The sequence below is a fragment of the Stegodyphus dumicola genome, chromosome 3, assembly GCF_044657685.1.
Source record: "Stegodyphus dumicola isolate Sdum_Otavi_A_Nest chromosome 3, ASM4465768v1".
NCBI lineage: Eukaryota > Metazoa > Arthropoda > Arachnida > Araneae > Eresidae > Stegodyphus > Stegodyphus dumicola.
Genome location: NC_140770.1, coordinates 117,999,939 through 118,018,548, shown reverse-complemented (window position 1 = coordinate 118,018,548; position 18,610 = coordinate 117,999,939). Strand labels below are relative to the sequence as shown.

The 18,610-nt window shown below is 31.7% G+C and overlaps 1 protein-coding gene across 2 annotated transcripts; it reads right to left on the bottom strand.

Annotated features, from left to right (window-relative positions):
- Positions 1–792: 792 nt before the first annotated feature.
- LOC118199218 (U20-hexatoxin-Hi1a-like) lies at positions 793–18,197 on the bottom strand. Of its 2 annotated transcripts, none has more exons than XM_035371021.2 (5): positions 18,145–18,197; positions 9,453–9,520; positions 7,815–7,848; positions 3,917–4,159; positions 793–1,033 (listed from the first exon to the last, which is right to left on the bottom strand). In XM_035371021.2, the coding sequence occupies exons 2-5, from the start codon at positions 9,471–9,473 to the stop codon at positions 879–881; spliced, it is 453 nt and encodes a 150-aa protein (XP_035226912.1). In that variant the 5' UTR covers positions 9,474–9,520; positions 18,145–18,197; the 3' UTR covers positions 793–878. The 2 variants fall into 2 exon arrangements, with proteins under 2 accessions (XP_035226912.1, XP_035226913.1); XM_035371022.2 differs by lacking the exon at positions 18,145–18,197 and adding an exon at positions 10,575–10,598.
- Between the last annotated feature and the right edge of the window lie 413 nt (positions 18,198–18,610).

Below are 18,610 nucleotides of genomic sequence, written 5' to 3'. Positions count from 1 at the left end.
TGGGCATCTGGAAACGAAAATTTGAAATTTGTTTTTTTATGAATTTCATATTTTGTAAACCTTTAACGGATTTTTGATTAACAAACTCAAGGATTTCAAAGCGAGCGATGGCAATGTTGTACAGAAAAAACATTTTTATCTCCAGCGCGGGAGACTGTGTATCAGAAATTCTAAAGATATGCTCGGCTTAAAATTATTTTGCGATATTGCTCTTTAACTGAATTTTATGGTTTAAGTACGAAGAACATGATATTTAATAAATAAAGGTAACGTACAAAATGTTAAAAAAACGCCCCTTTGGACCTAATTTAAAACCTGAAACCTTTCAGATTTTTTTATCTTATAATTTTATTTTTATTATTTATTTACTTAATTTTATTTGTATTAATTATTTAATCTATAATTTCATTTTTATGATAAATTATTTGAAAATTATTTTGAAATCGCATAACATTAAAACATTTGCATAATTTTCTCCTGTTTCAACACGGAAATACATAATACATTAGCTGTGGTTCTGAATATCTAAATAACATCTGAATCTAAACTAATATGTTTCAATTATCAATGGGCAAAGAATTCACTTTTAGAATACTTTAATAATCAGTTAAGAAGTTAATAAGATAATCTGTTTAAAAATTTATATTTTTTAATATTATTTAAAGTCGATACCAAGTACCTATTTTATCTTATCTATATACAACAAGTAGTCCGTTAGTTTGCAACTGATATTCCTAAATAATGCTACAATAAAAGGCGTTTTTAACATTATTAAAACAAAAATAGAAAATGGCAAAATGCAAACTTAATTTTATTTCTTTTTTTAGATATAAAAACATATTCTTTATGAATTCGAATATTTCAGATGCAGATTATGTTTAACTGCATTGCAGGTTCCTGTTAGTTGTGGGCTCTGTAGTCCTCACTCCAGTGGTTGTGTTCACGCAATGACATTTCCCGGTCGTCGAGCAACATTGCTTTGCTTCAAATTTTCCATTGGTTGCGCATTTTGGTGTCTCACATTCAGAAGCCGCTATAAAAGAGGGAAATGAAGTAAAGTTAAACCGTTTTCGTCGTTTATTGCATTTTATAATATTATGAAGTGATAAAAGATCTTCAAGGCAATAATCAATACATGTACCAAATTACTATTTAAATTTGGCTTAAATAAAGCACATATATCCGAAATCTGCTATAACGAAAAGGTAACTTGATTCGCTATATCCGATCCGACTAGAAAAATAGATTATCTCAGACAAACGTGTAAAATCTGAACGCTGAATAAAAAAAAAATAGATTAACATTGCCACATCTACCAAAAGAAGTAAATAACAAATCTAATTTTAAAATTATCATATTTAAATAATAAATAAAATTTAACTGCAATTATTAAATTTAATTAATGGTATTTAGGATTCATTATGGGAAATTTTCTCCATTTAAAATTATTAAATGTTTCAGACACTAAGACTCCATTAAAAAAAGTTATTATATTTTTAACTTGCTCATAAGGCAGCATCAAATTAAGTTTTGTAAATGTTTTCTAATGTTTTTGCAATATTTTCTAATTATTATGCATATTTTGCCTCATGTTAATTAAGTTCATTCTACTCCAATATGTAGCGTATCATTCTTATTTTGATTAACTATGTATGTATTATTTACACATGGCAAGTATGTACTCCCCGCGATCTCCTTTTATTTAACAAGAATCGATTTTAATACGATTTTATAATAGTATTTCTTGTTTTTAACACCTTACAGCCATGTCGCACATTCAAATCATTCCAGAAGAATAACTGTTTAGTGCAATTTTTCTGTTTTATCGCATGATATCAAAGACCCCAAAGGTACTATACTGCAAGGTTTGTTCTTCGGTGACATCACTGATGCAGAAGTCTACTCAAAAGCAGCTACTGCTTTTGTCTTCATTTCTTCCCGCTTCTGTACGTCAAGTGACGTCATTCAACTTAAGCGTGGTAAAGAGACTAACTTCATTCTGTTTGCAACAGACGATTACTAAGAGTCACTTTCAAGTTACTATTGTTGAAGCTGATTTTCCTTCCCAAACATACAGACTACGAACAAAGAATTCCCGATGCTGACTGGATGAAAATTCGCAATCTACAACATTTCGAAGGAAGGAAATAATCGTATCTTTTTTCTCGCAAAGATAAAGCTAACATAAAAGCTGTTTGAAATAGTTGTTGGTCCCAAACAGATGCATGTGTGATAGCGCTTTTAGAAGTTTTGTAGCTTAATCATCTGTTCCTGGGTTCATTGCTGTATTGTATATATACTATACTTTCAGGATTGCCTGAGCGGCCGAGCAGTAAAATCGCTGGTCCCTGGCAATTTGACACGGTTTCAAATTTCGGCGAAATAACTGTTCCGTGAAAATTTTCGTGGTTTTTTTTTTTTTTTTTTTTTTTTTAAATATATAGCTTAGATATATGTCGGTTTTCCTTAAAAGGTGTCCATGAAGCCTGCCCTCCCCTCAGCCTCTCTCAGGTGGCTGCTGAGTGCTTTACCGTACTCAAATAACTCAATCCATTTTCCTCCCAGGCGACATATTTTCTTATGTATTTACATATTAATCGGTGAATCCTTGGATCAGGTTTGGTGCCATCACATTATTAAGTTTAACCGCATGTATTCGTAGGTCTAATTTTTCCGCTTAATAGCTAAAATGAAGTTTTAGATATTAAGTTTTAGGGGTAGAAGAATTTACAAATTCAAGGAATTTGAATTGGAGGAAGAAATGGTTCCGTATAAAAAGTAACCCAGATAAAGTGTGCTTACGGCGCGCCTGTTCTTAAATAAAGATTTACATTTTTGAAGATGTTGCTGTAACCCAGATAAAGTGCGCTTACGGCGCGCCTGTTCTTAAATAAAGATTTACATTTTTGAAGATGTTGCTGTAGAAGAGAAGCAGTGGCACCGCTCTAACTAGGAAGAAAAGCAGACACGATGGAATGCAGTGAGATCAAGATGAAACTTTAGTGCAGAATGAGTTAGCTTCGGTGTTTTAGATATGTTTTGATTGATTACTTTTAAGCGTCCAAATTATTATTGCTGAAGCCTTACGAAAGCATTTCTATTATTAGCGTTTATGTAAGAGTCATAAGACAGCGATTAATTTTGAAATGACGGAATTTAGAGAGAGATTTATTATAAACAGTTATTTTTTTAGGGTAGAAAGGGTATAAGGTATTTCTCCCGCCTTCGTGGTGTAGTGGTTCTGCACGCTGGGCCGGTATTCCAGAGGTCCGCGGTTCGATTTCGGCGAAGGCGATTGCTAATTTTTCATCTCTCTTGCTTCCAAAAATTCCTAATGTCTCTACAGTGGCGCCCGAACTAAAATGGTGTTGGATGATGATTCTCCTCACCCAGGATTTGGCGATTGGGTCCCTAAAAAAACCAGTCGCCTTTTAAAAGGAGTATAAGAAAGGTATTTCTCCCGCCGTCTTAGCGTGCCTTTGTGGCGTAGTGGTTCTGCACGCTGGGCAGATATACCAGAGGTCCGCGGTTCGATTCCCGGCGAAGGCCTTATTAATTTTTCATCTCTCCGGCTTCCAAAAATAATCCTAATGTCTCTACAAGGGATAGTAACTAAATTAAAATGGAGGTTCAAGGGACTATTGGAAAATAAAAGTATAGTTTGAGTTTATATATTTTTTACCTTTCATATATAACGGCATGCGATTTTAATTCAAAATATTTTAGTATTACAAAATGCAACAAAAGGCTTACAAGCTAAAAATTCACCACACCGAAAGGAAATCCAGATTTCCGGAATTGGCTTAAAAAAAGTTAGTTTGATTACTTTGGTCTGCATAAAATATGAGGGGCCACTGAGAAAGCAGAAATACGAAGACATTAATAAAAAACAAAAAAGATTACGGTCAATACTCACAGTTCTTCAATGCGTTTTCTCTGGCCAAATAGCACTCGCAGGCTTTGGTGCTTCTGGACGGCTGTGTGATGGCCTCTTCCTTATTGTAGCAAGCGCACCATTTTGGGCTGTCTTTAGTGCACTGGAGGGGAATATAATATCCTTGATCGTCACAACGGATGTCCCATTTCACCGCAGCCGTTGAAGCTTGAGAATTTCGTTTGTGCGTTTGGCAGGTAGTTTCACTTCGAATGTCTTGAGCAACTGGAAACGAAGAAACATGTTTAATATTTTGAACTTTCCACAGATACTGATACGCTTTCTACAACATGATAGTAATGTTTCCCAGTGGTATAATATTGCAGCCCGACTGCTTTACAACTGATGCTCTTCGGGCTGCCACGTGGCCATACTATACAGGGTAACTCATGAAAACGTAACTCGGTGATAATATGACAAGCTGGAAATCTACTGTCTAAACGATATATATAGAAGGAGTGAACAGGAGGGCAAAATAAACTTAAATATTGCTTTATTTGAGACCCAAGTCTTGGAGGTAAGAAGTACATCTATCTCTAATCATAAGCCGCCGGAGAGACGACACAACCATAGCCTTTGTTGTCACAAAGGCTATGGTTTCTTCCACATAGTATTGAAGCAAGCTACTTTTTTCATGTCCCACCTTGTATATGGGGGAGTGTTTATAATAAAACCATATTTACATACATACATATTTTAATTATATGCTCATGGTACAGAAATTCTATTGCATTTTCGACACATTTGAAATCTGTATTATTACATTTATTTCTGCTTGATTTCTTGAGTCAGATTAAAGTTGCATTAAAGAACTTACTTTTCGTTCTAAATTGATAGTCAAAAGTTAGGTCTCAAAACAGGCATAATGATGAAAAGATTTTTAATGGAATAAGAGAATATCAAAACAGTTTACCTAATTTTTCTAATACAGAAATGCATTTCATATTAATTCCTATTAGTGCATGCATATATCTTACGGAATGATTTATTTAGAAAAATTTGAAGATAGTATTGGTTTCTTGGAATGGAAAAACAGAGCAAACACAAAAACACATTATCTTGTCATTTTTAAAAGCACAGTACCAAAGAAAGTTTATACGATTATTAAAATAAAACAGATTAAAATAAATACATGAAGTGCTAGGCCTCCTTTTTCAAAAACAAAGGGGGGGAGGGAATTGCTCTAAATGAAAAGTTATTTTTACTGTAAATTGCTTTTAAAAATGATTGGATATTTAAAAACTTTTTAAAGTTTTTCCTAATCTCTAAGCTAAGTATACTAAGTGAAGCCCGTACATTGAATGAACGTTTTATTTAAAGTTAAATAACATCTGTTTGAATTTAGAGGTGGAAATGCTTTTAAACTACACTTAAGGTTTATGTTTATCCTATAATAACATTTACTCGAAAAAATTTAATTTTGGGTAAAGTAAAATGTAAAAAAGTATTTATTTAAAATATAAAAAGCAGTAATATAAAGAAAATATATAAAACCTCCGAATATATAGATTTACTAGCATTATACACAGAAGCGTTATTCGAAGAATTCATAATGTTACGGATTTGGTATTTAAATAGTTAATGTTAGTAGAATTATAAATTAAATTTTTTTATTCGCCGTGCAGTAAAGCGCGTGACGAATATTAATAGAAAGCTAAGCCGGAAAATTAAAAATACAGGAGCATGCGCATTTAATAAATAGATATCTCGTAATTGAACGCTCCTGCTTTTCATGAAAAATCGAGAAAATACCAGAATATGCTCGTGCACATTTAAAAGCTTATAAGAAAAACGGGATCAAAACCTCTCAATTCAGTTTTGTTTAGAAAACTGCTGTTGTTTACTGTAGCGATTTCGCGGTGAAATCGGATTAGCTTTCTTTCGTTTGAATTAAGTTCTATTGAATGTTTGAGTAGTTTAAAAGATAACTACTCTGAGATATTGCAATATTGTACGAATATCTGAGAAAATTTAAGAATTTTGCTCTATTTGTTGTGATAATAGTAAATTTGATTCTCTTTTCATCGAACTTGTGCATTCAATTTATTACGAACCCGTTCGCACGCAACAATATAATTGAATTGTTGTATTCCTGACGGTAAATTACAGTAACGTTTGTGAGACTATAATGCTAGTGAGGAAGGTTTTTTTTTTTTTTTTTTGCTAATCGTATTTAACTCAACAAAGTTTGCAAAGTTAAAAAATACTATATTGTTATAATGTTTTGATTTGTTTATATTTGATTTTTATGTATTTTTGAAATGTTCAGTATTATTTTTACTTAATTTCGTATGATAATTGTTTATTTCATTTAACTTACACTTTGCGCCTACTAATTTTGTTTGTAATTGTGTATGTTCCGCATTATGTTGCTGATCTTATAACATTTCGAGCCGACTGACTATAACTGTAAGAATAACTCAAGCAGAACCAGAAACTTAGGCTAGATACCCTCTTACCGGTCTTTGGCGGCGTTTTGCAAATTTTAACCAGCTTGGCAAAATCCAGAAATTTTCAGAAAATGTATTTTTGAAGCTCCAGGAGCGATTTTTCTTGAAGCTTTTATAAGTTGTAAGTGTGATTCCGAATCTTTGAAGTGAGACTTGAAGCTGTTTTTCTTCATACGGCAACTCGATGATGCTCATACGTATAGACCCAAACTCAGTTCTCAGGGGAAACATACATGTTTATGACTGTCTAAGCGAAAATCGGGTAAGTACCAAATTGTCCGAGAATATTTCAGTGAAGTTGTTAAAATAAGAAAAATGATGTTAGACCTTTGGTTTCTACAGACCGGTAGTCGCTCTTTTCTGAGGATGTGGTTAGTGTTGAACAGTTACATTGACATCAGTCGTGCACAAAATTAAAACCATCGTAATAATTTGGGGCTATTATGGTATGGGGAAAGGTGTAAAATCGGCAGAGCAGTCACGGCATAAATCGTGAAATTTCGTGGCCTAGGAAGTTACGTTATCAGTTTTGCGGCTAAAGATTCACATTAGTAATTTTCTAGAATTTTTTTTAATAATTAAGTAAATAAATACTTCACCAGATACTAAATAAGGCCGTTAGAGAAAAAAATCTGCTTTAAATAACTCATTAGAAGTTATCTCATTCCTCCGTGCGTGGTCTGGAGGTATAAATGGTAGCACATCCAGCTATCATTGAAGGATCCGAGCTTCCAATCCTGGTGAGGGCATAATGACTTTTCGAGCTTCCGCTCCGAAAAATAATTACAGAATTTCCAAATCCTTTCGCAGAAGTGCTATCAGTTTCTTTCTATAGGCATATGGACAATTTTAAAACTTCTGGTCTCCTATCGTTCTGTATCTTACAAAGCTTCGGTTGTGAAAACGCTTACCTTTAAAGTGAAAATCTATTACATGTTATATTAAAGATACATGAAACAATATACTATAAGTAAAAAAATGAGTCATGCGAGTAAATTTGATCTCTTTCTTTGTGTATATCATGTTACTAGGCAAGGAGCAGTGACACTAGAAATTTACTTATTTTCTTTGATCTCTTTGATTTTATTTACATACTGCTTACGTTTAAGAGTAATTTTGACGATATTCAATAATATACATACGCAGTGAAATAAATCCGAAAATCCTATATCAAACTAATTTTCTAAATATATTTCAAATTTTTAGAATTAGAAAGGATTTCCTACAAAAATATAAAAAAAATTCTTAAAAAGGGTATTACATTTTGATAAGTTATTATGGAAACAATTACACACGCTTAGATTTTAGAATAAAAATTATTAGATTTTAGAATAAAATCTAAATCACAAAAATCAATAAATGCATTTTCATTATAAATTTGTTTTTAGAAACAACACAACCCTAACGAATATGAAACAATTTATACTTACTAGCTGAAGAAACCAAGAACATAAGAGCAAATACCTGAAATGTAGAAAATGTAAAATTTTAAAAGCAAAAACGAGATGAAATTTTAATACGAAGTTCATCTACAAAGTTTAAAAACTAATTCTTTTGAAAAAATTACGAAAATTTACCAAATGTGACTTAATACGACATCTACACCTGCCTTGCCAAAAATATCGTCTGCTTATGGACATCTACTTATTCCTATTTGGTAGATTTAATATTTTACTTTGATTCTCTGAGCTGTTCCGTCATGGATTCGAAAGATGAGCAAAGAATAGCAATACTGATTTGCTATAAAGCAGTAAAAACTAAAATTTCCAGTAAAGATCAACTGATGAACTTCCTTCATTAAAAGAAGCATAATTCGCATGGAATTTGTTCTTCACGATGAACTCCCTATTTTATAAAGGTGTTTATAGACATACTACTGAAGATAATTACGAACTTTAAATTCGAAAAAATTCCACGAAATAAATGATTTTTGTTTCACAAAAATGCGAGGACATAATTCAATTCTAAAGTTTTAAGAGAAGTGAAGAAAAGAGTTTTAGTAAAAAAAAAAGCGTCTTAATTCTTGAACATTTCCTCTTATTCACCAGATTTGGCAACTACAAACTATTTTCTCTTCCCTAAAGTGAAGTCTCGTTTCAAAGGTTGATATTTGAGTAATACTGAAGACATTCAGAAAACCATAAACAAAGATTTAAACGGTACTCCAGAAGAACAACGATTTCTTCAACGCTTTCAAGCAGCTCTATGAACAAATGAATCATTGTTTAGATTTTCAATTTATATAAAGCTATGAAGCAAAAGTTTTGCTTCTTGAATTCCTGATTTTGTTCGAACGTGGTCTGAACATTTTATAGATTCGCTGTGACAACTTTCATGCGTTTTTGATTTTCTGTATTAGTGAAATTCGTAGTTTTGTTTTTAAAGATTTCATTCCAGGCAAGGACTTTAATTAGAGTAATCCTGGCTACTACAGTCTAATATAAAATTTAAAAAAAAAATGCAAAACTTATATTCGGGGGGGGGAGGAGGAGAAGTATTCATCAAACTTTTCAGTGTACCAGTGAGAAGTATTCATCAAGCTTTTCAGTGTACCGGTGAGAAGTATTCATCAAACTTTTCAGTACCGGCCGGATAATAAAACTTTCCAGTTCTTTGAAGCCATAATTATTAAAACAGTTTCTTCAGTTAATGAAATGTATTACCTGGAGGCTTTACACGCCCATAAAAATATTTCTGTTTTAGTTCACTATATAACTTCAAAGAATGTACAAGAATTTATTCATAACTGCTTCTCGTTCTGTTTTCTGTCAACAGATGGCGTTGGAGGTTTTTTATACCTGACGAGAAATTTCTATTAAAAAGTATTTTTAAATGGTAAGAATTTTTTTTTTTTTTTCAAGTGCACAGATTCAGAATATTGATTATGCATGCATATTTCATAAGGACGGAAATACTTTATCAAAATGCTTGACTATTCGCAAATTCACATACTCGTTTTTGTCCACAAGTGTGCAGTATTAAAATTACACATTTCGTTTCAATTTTGTTAATAATATTTGAAAAGAATACTTAATCATTTTTATTATGAAGTATATGAAAACACTTACCGATAAAGTTATGCCGTGCATGATGAAAGGATTTTCTTTTCTTAAAAATGGAGTAAAATGTTAAATTTCTGAAAAAATATAAAATATGTCTTAAAATATAACAGAAATATATGAGATAATCATATTTTTACAGAAAGTTATACTGTATTTAGTTATTTAAAAAAAGTCATTCACTAATTTTAATAATATTGCTTAAAAATTTTAAGAATTCGTTAAAATACTGAATAAATAAAATAAAAAATGTTTAACTAAATAATGGTAGCAGTTCTAGAGTGTCTGCAGCACATAATTTAAAAAGTGTGGTAATTCAAGTTTTACAATGAGGAACGATATTTAAATTTAAATGATAATAGCTTCAAAAATCATTCTTGACAAAAACACATTCCAAAGGGTTCTTTTGCCAAACTGTTATTTTAAAAGCGGTAAGAAGCATATTGTTGCATTTCGAAATTTTAATTAGTACGCTATCCATAAGCTGATACTGAATGAATCGGGAAGGGGGAAGTTTTAAAGAGTTTAAGGATGTCTTTGGACAATTAGGGCCAAACAACACATAGTATTTTCCGTAGTTGTCCTTATAACACAAAGGACATACTTTACATAGTTATTTAGAATATATTTACGTTATTATTCCTAAAAAAACGTGGGATTTTTTACATCACTTTCCCTATAAACAAATTAACAATGAAGAAAAAAATATTGTTAACTTGTTCGTAGGGATAATTATGTAAAATCCCATGCACGAAATTACACGTGGAAATTTTACAGCATGCATTAATGAGAAATTTATTGCATAAGAAATGTAATTAAATCTGTTGAAAATATGCATTAAACAATTAAATTGTTGATTTATAATCAAAATAAAATGCTAGTATTTTGAATGCTTATTTATATTTAAAATGTGCTTCCTAAAAAAATACAACTTTATATACTATGTATACAAGATGTCCGAAAGTAAACTTGAGCAGGCGTGTAATCTACTGCTGAAGATGTCTCGAAATTTCATTGAACATATAACAGTAAACACGTAGTTTACGAGTTACGGGACATTGTATTGGCTGATAATGAATTGTAGGAACGGCAGAGAGGAGTTATATATCGATATATACTTTTCGTACTTACAGTCAGACGTAAAGTTTCAGATCTAAGCTGTTATTATCATTCCCTCTGAGACCGCAGGAATCTGTAGCATTTACCTCATCAATGGTTCCCGAAATCCTTTTTAAATATATATTCAAGTCCTACAACATTTGTTTGACATCAGTAATTCTTTCCGTATTTTTTATAAAAACGGAACAACAGGTGTCTTCCTTTTCTCGATATTGAGGATATCCCTTTGATTAAAGATGCAAAACAGGATATCCTTTCCATTAAGTTATTATCTGGAACTGTTTAGCTAAGTAAACATAAGCACGGCGAAAAAAAATAATTTTACGAGTTGATTTCTACCATCATGAGCTATCCATACAAATTCAAAAATTAAACACAATAGGATTGTAAATTTTAATGGTACTATTCGGTTTCGAGGGCCGTAAAAAATCGCCAAACTATTGTTGATGCCAGTGCTGCCAAAAGTAATTGCGGCAACCCTAACGCAAGAAAGGAAGTATAATAGTAAATAACTATCTAAATATTGATGTTTTAATTTAGATGAAAAGTTAATTTCATATACTATTTCGCTACCGAGTTATCGCTAAAACATAATGTCATCTCGTTGGTTGTTCAACCATAATTTTCTATAATGAATGATGCCTTTTCTTTGAAAACATTTTTCGGTAAAGTGCAGAATCGCCCGCTTATTTCTTTGCCGCTTTTTACAAGGGTAAAAACAATTGGAAATTTGTCAATTTTCTTTGATTTTTTAAGTGACAATAGGTCGATGTGTACATAGATAAAGTCAAGGGTGTGCGCAGTGCCATTTTTGTGCAATTCTGGGATTTTTTTTAAAGTGAAAATAAGTCGATGTGTACATGGACACCGAGTATGTGCAATTCTCAAAAACGCGTCAAGCAGTAGGTGATTCTGCACTTTACCCAAAATTCTATCGCAGACTTTTCATCATAGGCAATTGTTAAATCCATAAGATATCAAAAAAGGAATTAAAAATTAAACTAGTATTTCAATGGCGTCTTAAGAAATATAGAACTATATAAACTTACGCCATCTGAAATCAGCGCGCGTACGCGAGATTTGGCACGCTGTTAAATGGGCGTGTGTGCTAGATTTGGCGCTTTCGCGCATACATTTTCGCTGCAATTTTTTTACGGCCCTCGAAACCGAATACTACCATTTTAATTTTGCGGAGACTGTAAAATATATTTTGAGGAAACATTGTTAAAAATCTGAGGATTCAAATGTTGTAAAGTTGCAAATGTTTAATTTCTTCAATAAATGAAACTAAAAATATTTCATACAAAGTTTTTAAGGACTATTTTCCAACAAAAGCTGACAAAATATAATTAAAATATTTATTTATATTATATCTCCTTTTGTTTTTCCTAAAATGTCGTCCACTTACACGCAGAATTTTGAATTTTGAACGCAGTTAATCGTTTGCTTTGATCCAAAGAACATCTGCTGTGACGAATTTCTAAAAGCTTAACAAAGAAAAATAATAAAGTTTTGCCGTAAAGCGAGAACTGATTTTGATATTTTCAAAGAAACTGTGACTGGAGATGAAATTTATTGCTTTTACGATACTCAGATAAAACGACAGTCATCTATTTGGCTTCATGAACTGCTGCCTACTTCACTATGGTTACAGAAATTCAAATTTCAGAAATCTCGAATAAAGACTACATTAGTGACCTTTTTTGATGGAAGGGGATAGTTTACAGAAATATGTTTGCTGCAAGAAAAAACAGTGAACTTTATGTTCTATAAAGATGTAATGTATATAATTCTGTAAAGAACGCAGCGCGTTAGCCTTGATAAAATTCAATAGAATTCATGATTTATGGTAAATGACAATGCGACAATTCCGTACTGAACAAACTTTTCTGCAAAAGAAAAATGTTTCAATTCTTAACCCCACTTGTTCACCAGATTTGGCAAATGGAGATTGTTTTTTTTTTCTCACTAAAATGAAAGCATTACTTTAATCGCATAGAAGGGATTCAGACAGATGCAAGAGAAACTTAAATAATATTAAAAAAAAGGAGTTCTGGGAAGGAATCAAGTAGCTGTCTGAACATGATAAGAGTTTTATACAGTTAGTTACATTGGTAGATAAAATGTAAGAATTTTGTTTATTTTTTTTTATTTTAGACAAACTTATTTAAAAATATTATTCACATACTGTGTGTATTAACAGGAAAAATAAAATATATTTTGAGGAAACATTGTTAAAAAAGCTGTAAGCAAGTTTCAATTAGTCAGCAACTCGAGTAATTATAAGAGACATATAAAAGAGTTCCTTAAACTTGGCTTGCCATATGATCATACAGACTCCAGCTTAACATCAGAAACCTGAAGGTAATTTCTATTCTTGAAGTATGAATGTAAGAGTTCCCTGAAACATATATTTAAGAAAGGATGATTTATTTGATTACTGAATACATTTCTGATTCCTCAATAACATCTTTTGACCGAACAGAATAGCACTAAGAAATTCATGTCAGCTATTTTTGCAAAATTCATGGATATTTACTGAATGCAGGGTATTTTTGGACACATCCCGAAACGGTACTCTACGTTCAAATGTGCCACTGTCCCATACAATCTCGAACATCTGGTCACTTCACTCTGATATAGCATCAGCGGATGCATAGGAATACCAAGTTACGAAAGAGTTGACACATCAGCCACTATCCAAAAGACTGTGGGTTATCATCTTTCAGCGTCAAACATGACAGTTAAAACATTTTTGAAATAAATAAGCTTAATAATATGTCAAAAAAGACGGAGCCATCAAGATGTTATGTAATTCCCAATACTCACTCATCTTGAAAAGATTTCTGTTTAACCATCTTCTAAATCAAATCTTAAAAAACATGGAAAATTTCCTTAATATCTCGAGCTTGTTCATAGGCAATACCTGAGATATACCTGTGAAATTTCTATTGCGAATGCTGATTTATAACATTATCTTAAAATCTGCAGTCATTTCAACAATTCAAGAAAATCCATTCTTCCTCACATTTTAACAATATGAGAATCGATCAAATATTTATTGATCGATCCATACTGTGTTGAAACATTTACCAGACTCATTGCTCATATAACAGAAAACAATTCATTATTATTTGTGTCTTAATTTAGGCAGATTTTTTTTATCTTCTCCGGACATTCGTCATCAGCAAGATGAGGAGAACAACAACAGGGTTGCTATTGTTATCCTACTGATAGCTAAAATCGACTCAATATATATTATTATCTCCCATGTCGTTCAACATCAACTGAAGATTCATGCATCAAGACCTCTACATATCGGTACATACATAATTTTGTTTTTCTAATACTAACTATTTGCAATTTGTAGCAGTGTACTAAGTGTAAATATTCTTAAAGCCAAAAGTGAGTACGTAGCTGTCAAGATGATTGCAATCTCTTCCTACAGTTCCTACGATGCCTCCTTTAATTAGGCGGTACCGGATAACTACAACTTGCTGTTATTGTCATTATCTTAAAATAAAGTTTGTCCAATATTTGCGAAAGAAACACAGGATACCGGACGATACATATTAAGATAAAAAAAATTTAAAATATTAAGATAGTAATTAAGCCATTTAAGGGGAAATATATTTTATTCCTAATAAAAGCATACTAAGATCGAATTTCAGTACAACACTGCTTTTATTAAAATATATGTGGTAAAAGTATAGGGTTCCCCTTGGCGAAATTTGGCGATTTTTGGCGGTACATGGATACCGATTTTGTGCAATTCTTTGACTAGTTATTTTGGCTTGCGAAGCGGCGATTTTTCCGCAAAAATCGCCGCTACACAAAGCCAAAATAACAAGACAAACAATTGCGCAAACTCGGTATCCATGTACACATCGACTTATTTTCACTTAAAAAAAAATCCTCGAATTGCACAAAAATGGCATTGCGCACTCCTCTGACCATGTACACGTCGACCTATTTTCATTTAAAAAAAACAATCCCCGAATTGCACAAAAATGGCATTGCTACCTCTTTTAACTTTATCCATGCACACGTCGACCTATTTGCACTTAAAAAAAAATCCGAGAATTGCACAAACTTACATTGTGCACTCCCTTTACTTTGTCCGTGTACACATCGATATATTTTCACTTAAAAAGTCTAAGGAGCACCAAATTCTACAATATAGGCAAACAAAAATACATAACCTCAATAAAATAAATTTTAAACCAAACAATAAAATAACATATAAAAGGAAAAATATGTTATACATTTAAGCACTACCAAAAACAAATATTACCATGATTACCATGATTTTCGAGTTCGCTTCGTACACCCAGAGCCACGTAAAAATCAAAATATCAATCATATTCAAATGACTTTTTTCAAACCAGGTATTTCTAATTGAACGCTTCACATAGTGACCATCTGAACCTTTCTTCCTACAAACCCATTCAAATCCATCTAAACGGTTTTTACGTTCAACTAGAGGCATATCCTTCCTACATACAGATCACTTATAATAGCTACTACGTAAACCTTCATTTACACAGCAGTCAAAGCTCTTTTCCCTTTTCGCTCCAAATTGTATAGAAACTTCAAATTAATCTTACTACATTCGGTCATTCTACTGTCTAAAGAATCAAACCAACACACGCCACAAAAACGCTTACAAAACATTCCATGATTCAAAATTTCCCAGAATCATGCACCCGATTACGTCACAATAAGGTTTCCATAACATTCAACTACTCAGGATACCATAAATGAAACAACAACTTCGCCATAATACAAGGGGTACTTTAAAGTCTACTCTACCCATATATGTAATATGGACTTACTAATACACACATCTAAGTGCAATCTCACTGAAGGAATTGTTGCAACTAGCCTATTGCCTCTTGTAGGTACAAGTCAGTATTGCTTATAGCTTAGTCTAATGTCAGGTTGTTGGTTACTGTCTGATGCCAACAAGTTTGTGTTTAGTGGCCTTGGTTGGCGGACTAAATGAAATTTATCTTGAAATTTCAGGTAAAGAATTCGCCTGTTTTGCACACGACTCGACAAGAAAAACTATTTGCTTTATTAATACTATCTTTATGTATAGAAGTTTATGTACTGTATAGATATGTTCGTAGAAGAGTACGAACCTCTCATTCAGAAGCAAGTGAAAGCGTTTGGCCTTGAAAATTCTGACGAAAACACAAAAGAATTGATACCTTACATTATTAACCCTTCTAAATTGCTTAATTCAATCCAAAACGTTCGGTCAAATAATTTTTAATCACACTCTAAAGACAAAATTGGTTGAATTGAATAAGAACATTTAACGAATATTACTTAATCGATTGGTAAAAGGCTGAAGAAACATTAGATACATCTGCAAAATATATAGATTAGAATATATTTTGCATTCAGGGATAGAACATTCAAAAATATAACTTTATCAAGAATAGTAACTTATGCACATTCAGTAAATTGTCTTCCAGTTCATTTTCAGACGTTAAATGAATTTGGTGCGTTACCTTTGGCACACCTTTGTTTAAAACTTTACATTCTTAGAATAGGTTGAATTTAAATTACAGAACTGCTTTGCCGCATTATCTTAATAAGGCTTATAATTCGGCATATTTGATCATTCAGTAGTACCGATATTCTGAAATTTCCGGATTATCGAACTTTTGCTGTGGCTTTCTTGAAAATTTAATGAATTTTATATACCAGGTGATCCAAAAGTACAGAAAAAATACAAATTCAATAATTCGAAAAGTATAGACAGTAGCACAATGAGGGTTTTACAGAAATCCATAAAATGACATTGGATTTTTTTAATAATGAAAGTTTTATTCTTGTTTATTTATAGCGGCATTGGGTATATTACGAGTATCATACATTGTATTTCTGTAATAAAGTAAGATGCAGAAAGAAAATGTTATTTAGAAGATTTTAATGATGCTAAATAATATCTACAGCTGTGCATTTACCGTTGCCCAAGATTGCATCTACTGTTTACAAAATGACATTGCCTACCTTTGTCTATATAAATATTCCCTTATAGCATAGCTGCCAACTCTGAAATACGAAAAACGAGGAGGGTTTCGCTCAGCACTACGATGCAACTTCAAAAGAATTCAAAAATAAGAAATTTCACTTAACATATGATGTATGTTTCGATTATTAAACTGGCTAAAACATGAATCTGATATAAAATATATTAATTTGATACTTTTAATTTATTATTTTTAGATTTTTAGCTTTAAGTTATGCTTTTTGGCTAATTTAATTTCATTTTTTTAATTTAGAAAATAATATTTATAAATTTCCACGGGAGGAAGAAAAGCTTTTATTTATAAAATAAATTTTAAACACGATAGAAATAGACCACGAATTAGAATTTCATATAACAGCGGGGATAAGATAAATAAAGCATCATTTGTAGGTTACCATGCACAAATATTTAGTTATAAAACATATATCAAGTCTTAAAAAGCTCTACATATCTCTTTCATGGATTAATAAAAAAAAGCAGAGTTCAACAGAGTTTAATAAACTTCAGGTTAAATTAAAATTAAATAAAAAATTACGCTGAAAAATCGCTAAAGGCGAAGAGGATTTGTCTAATCTTAATTTCGTTAAGAGATCATTCTCGCCAACTTTGCTTTTTTTTTTTAAAATTTTGTCATTAAAACTTTCTTCAGGGCATTTCTTTTTCTTTTAACGGTAGTGATCATTAATTTTCCAGGAGTTGCACTCCGGTATCACGATTAGTGATTTATCGAGGGGAGACGTGAAAATTCAGGAGTTTGCTAAGTTTACTTGGGATAACCTGCATTACAGAAGGATGAAAAATACTGTGGACTTTATGCATGTTATTAATACACGAAATCAAAAATTAAAAAAAAAATTAATTTAAATGATTTGTGTCATTTTATGAAAAGTTATTGGTAAAAATTGTTAGCTATTGGGATACATAACGCACTCATGACGTAGAAAACTTATTTTTAACTATTTTATATTTCTTATCAAGAGTTTTCAAATTGACACAAACCTTAACAAAACAACAACAACAACAACAACAACAACAACAAAAAAAAAAAAAAAGAACAGAAAAAAAGTCAGCATGTTAATAGAGAGAGAAGCCAAAACACACTAGTCAAAAGAACATTGGTTTTGATCATTGGGCAGCGATCCTGCAGCAACTTTTTAACAAAAAAATATGATTTTGCAGTAGCCTCTATCTACTTAAAATTTTGGGTTTGTAACAATCATCTTTAAAACTTTTTTTTAATTGTTTGCTTATACATAAATACATACATAATCATTCCGTCAAATATCCTGTTTATTTAAATATTATTTAAACACTCTTATAAAAATCAATTAAACAGATGAACTTGCGTAAGAAATTTTTGTTGTCATAAGTTTCTTTGGTGAGTAAGAAATTTTTGTTGTCATAAATTTCTTTGGTGAATGATGTTAAAAATGATGATTAAAAACATAACACTTTTATTTTCATATTCCTTAGGAGTGAAAAGTTTCATAAGATCTATAAATCAAAAAGCGAAGAACAGATTACCAAGTAATTACTTACCTCTTAAAGTTACGGCTAACTGGTTACGAATGACTTCGATCTACATGCGTGGCCTCGTTTTAAAGTCGATTTGTTTGGTTCATTACACGCATGACCTTTATTGACCTTCGATAAGACCTTCTTAAGAGCTTCACTCTGCATGGATTTAAATCACTTTGGCGTAAACATCGATGGAAATTATTTTCCAAGATTTTGATGTGGGATGTCGCTTTCGGCAACACAAAACTGTAATTTTGGAGAGGTTTTCTAGAAAACAAAATGTTTCAGATACCAGATGTTCCGAGTAAAAAACAATGACGTCGAGAGAGAGATGTAAAAGTAGTATACGTGCCTTAAATTTTAATCTGTCTGGATATGATTATTTTGTTTTTCTTGATGTGATCTTATGTCCTTCGTACTGCAACATAATGAAGGAGTTTCAGGAATACATAGGTCTGTTAAGCTCTTCCATTCTTCATCATTCATC

Excerpts from the sequence above, each read along its gene's own strand:
- LOC118199218 (XM_035371021.2), bottom strand. The coding sequence starts at position 9,473 with ATGCACGGCATAACTTTATCG. Across the intron at positions 4,160-7,814 it reads GTTCTTGGTTTCTTCAGCTA|TTGCTCAAGACATTCGAAGT; the intron begins GTAAGTATAAAT and ends CTTCGTTTCCAG. Across the intron at positions 1,034-3,916 it reads AGAAAACGCATTGAAGAACT|CGGCTTCTGAATGTGAGACA; the intron begins GTGAGTATTGAC and ends CCTCTTTTATAG.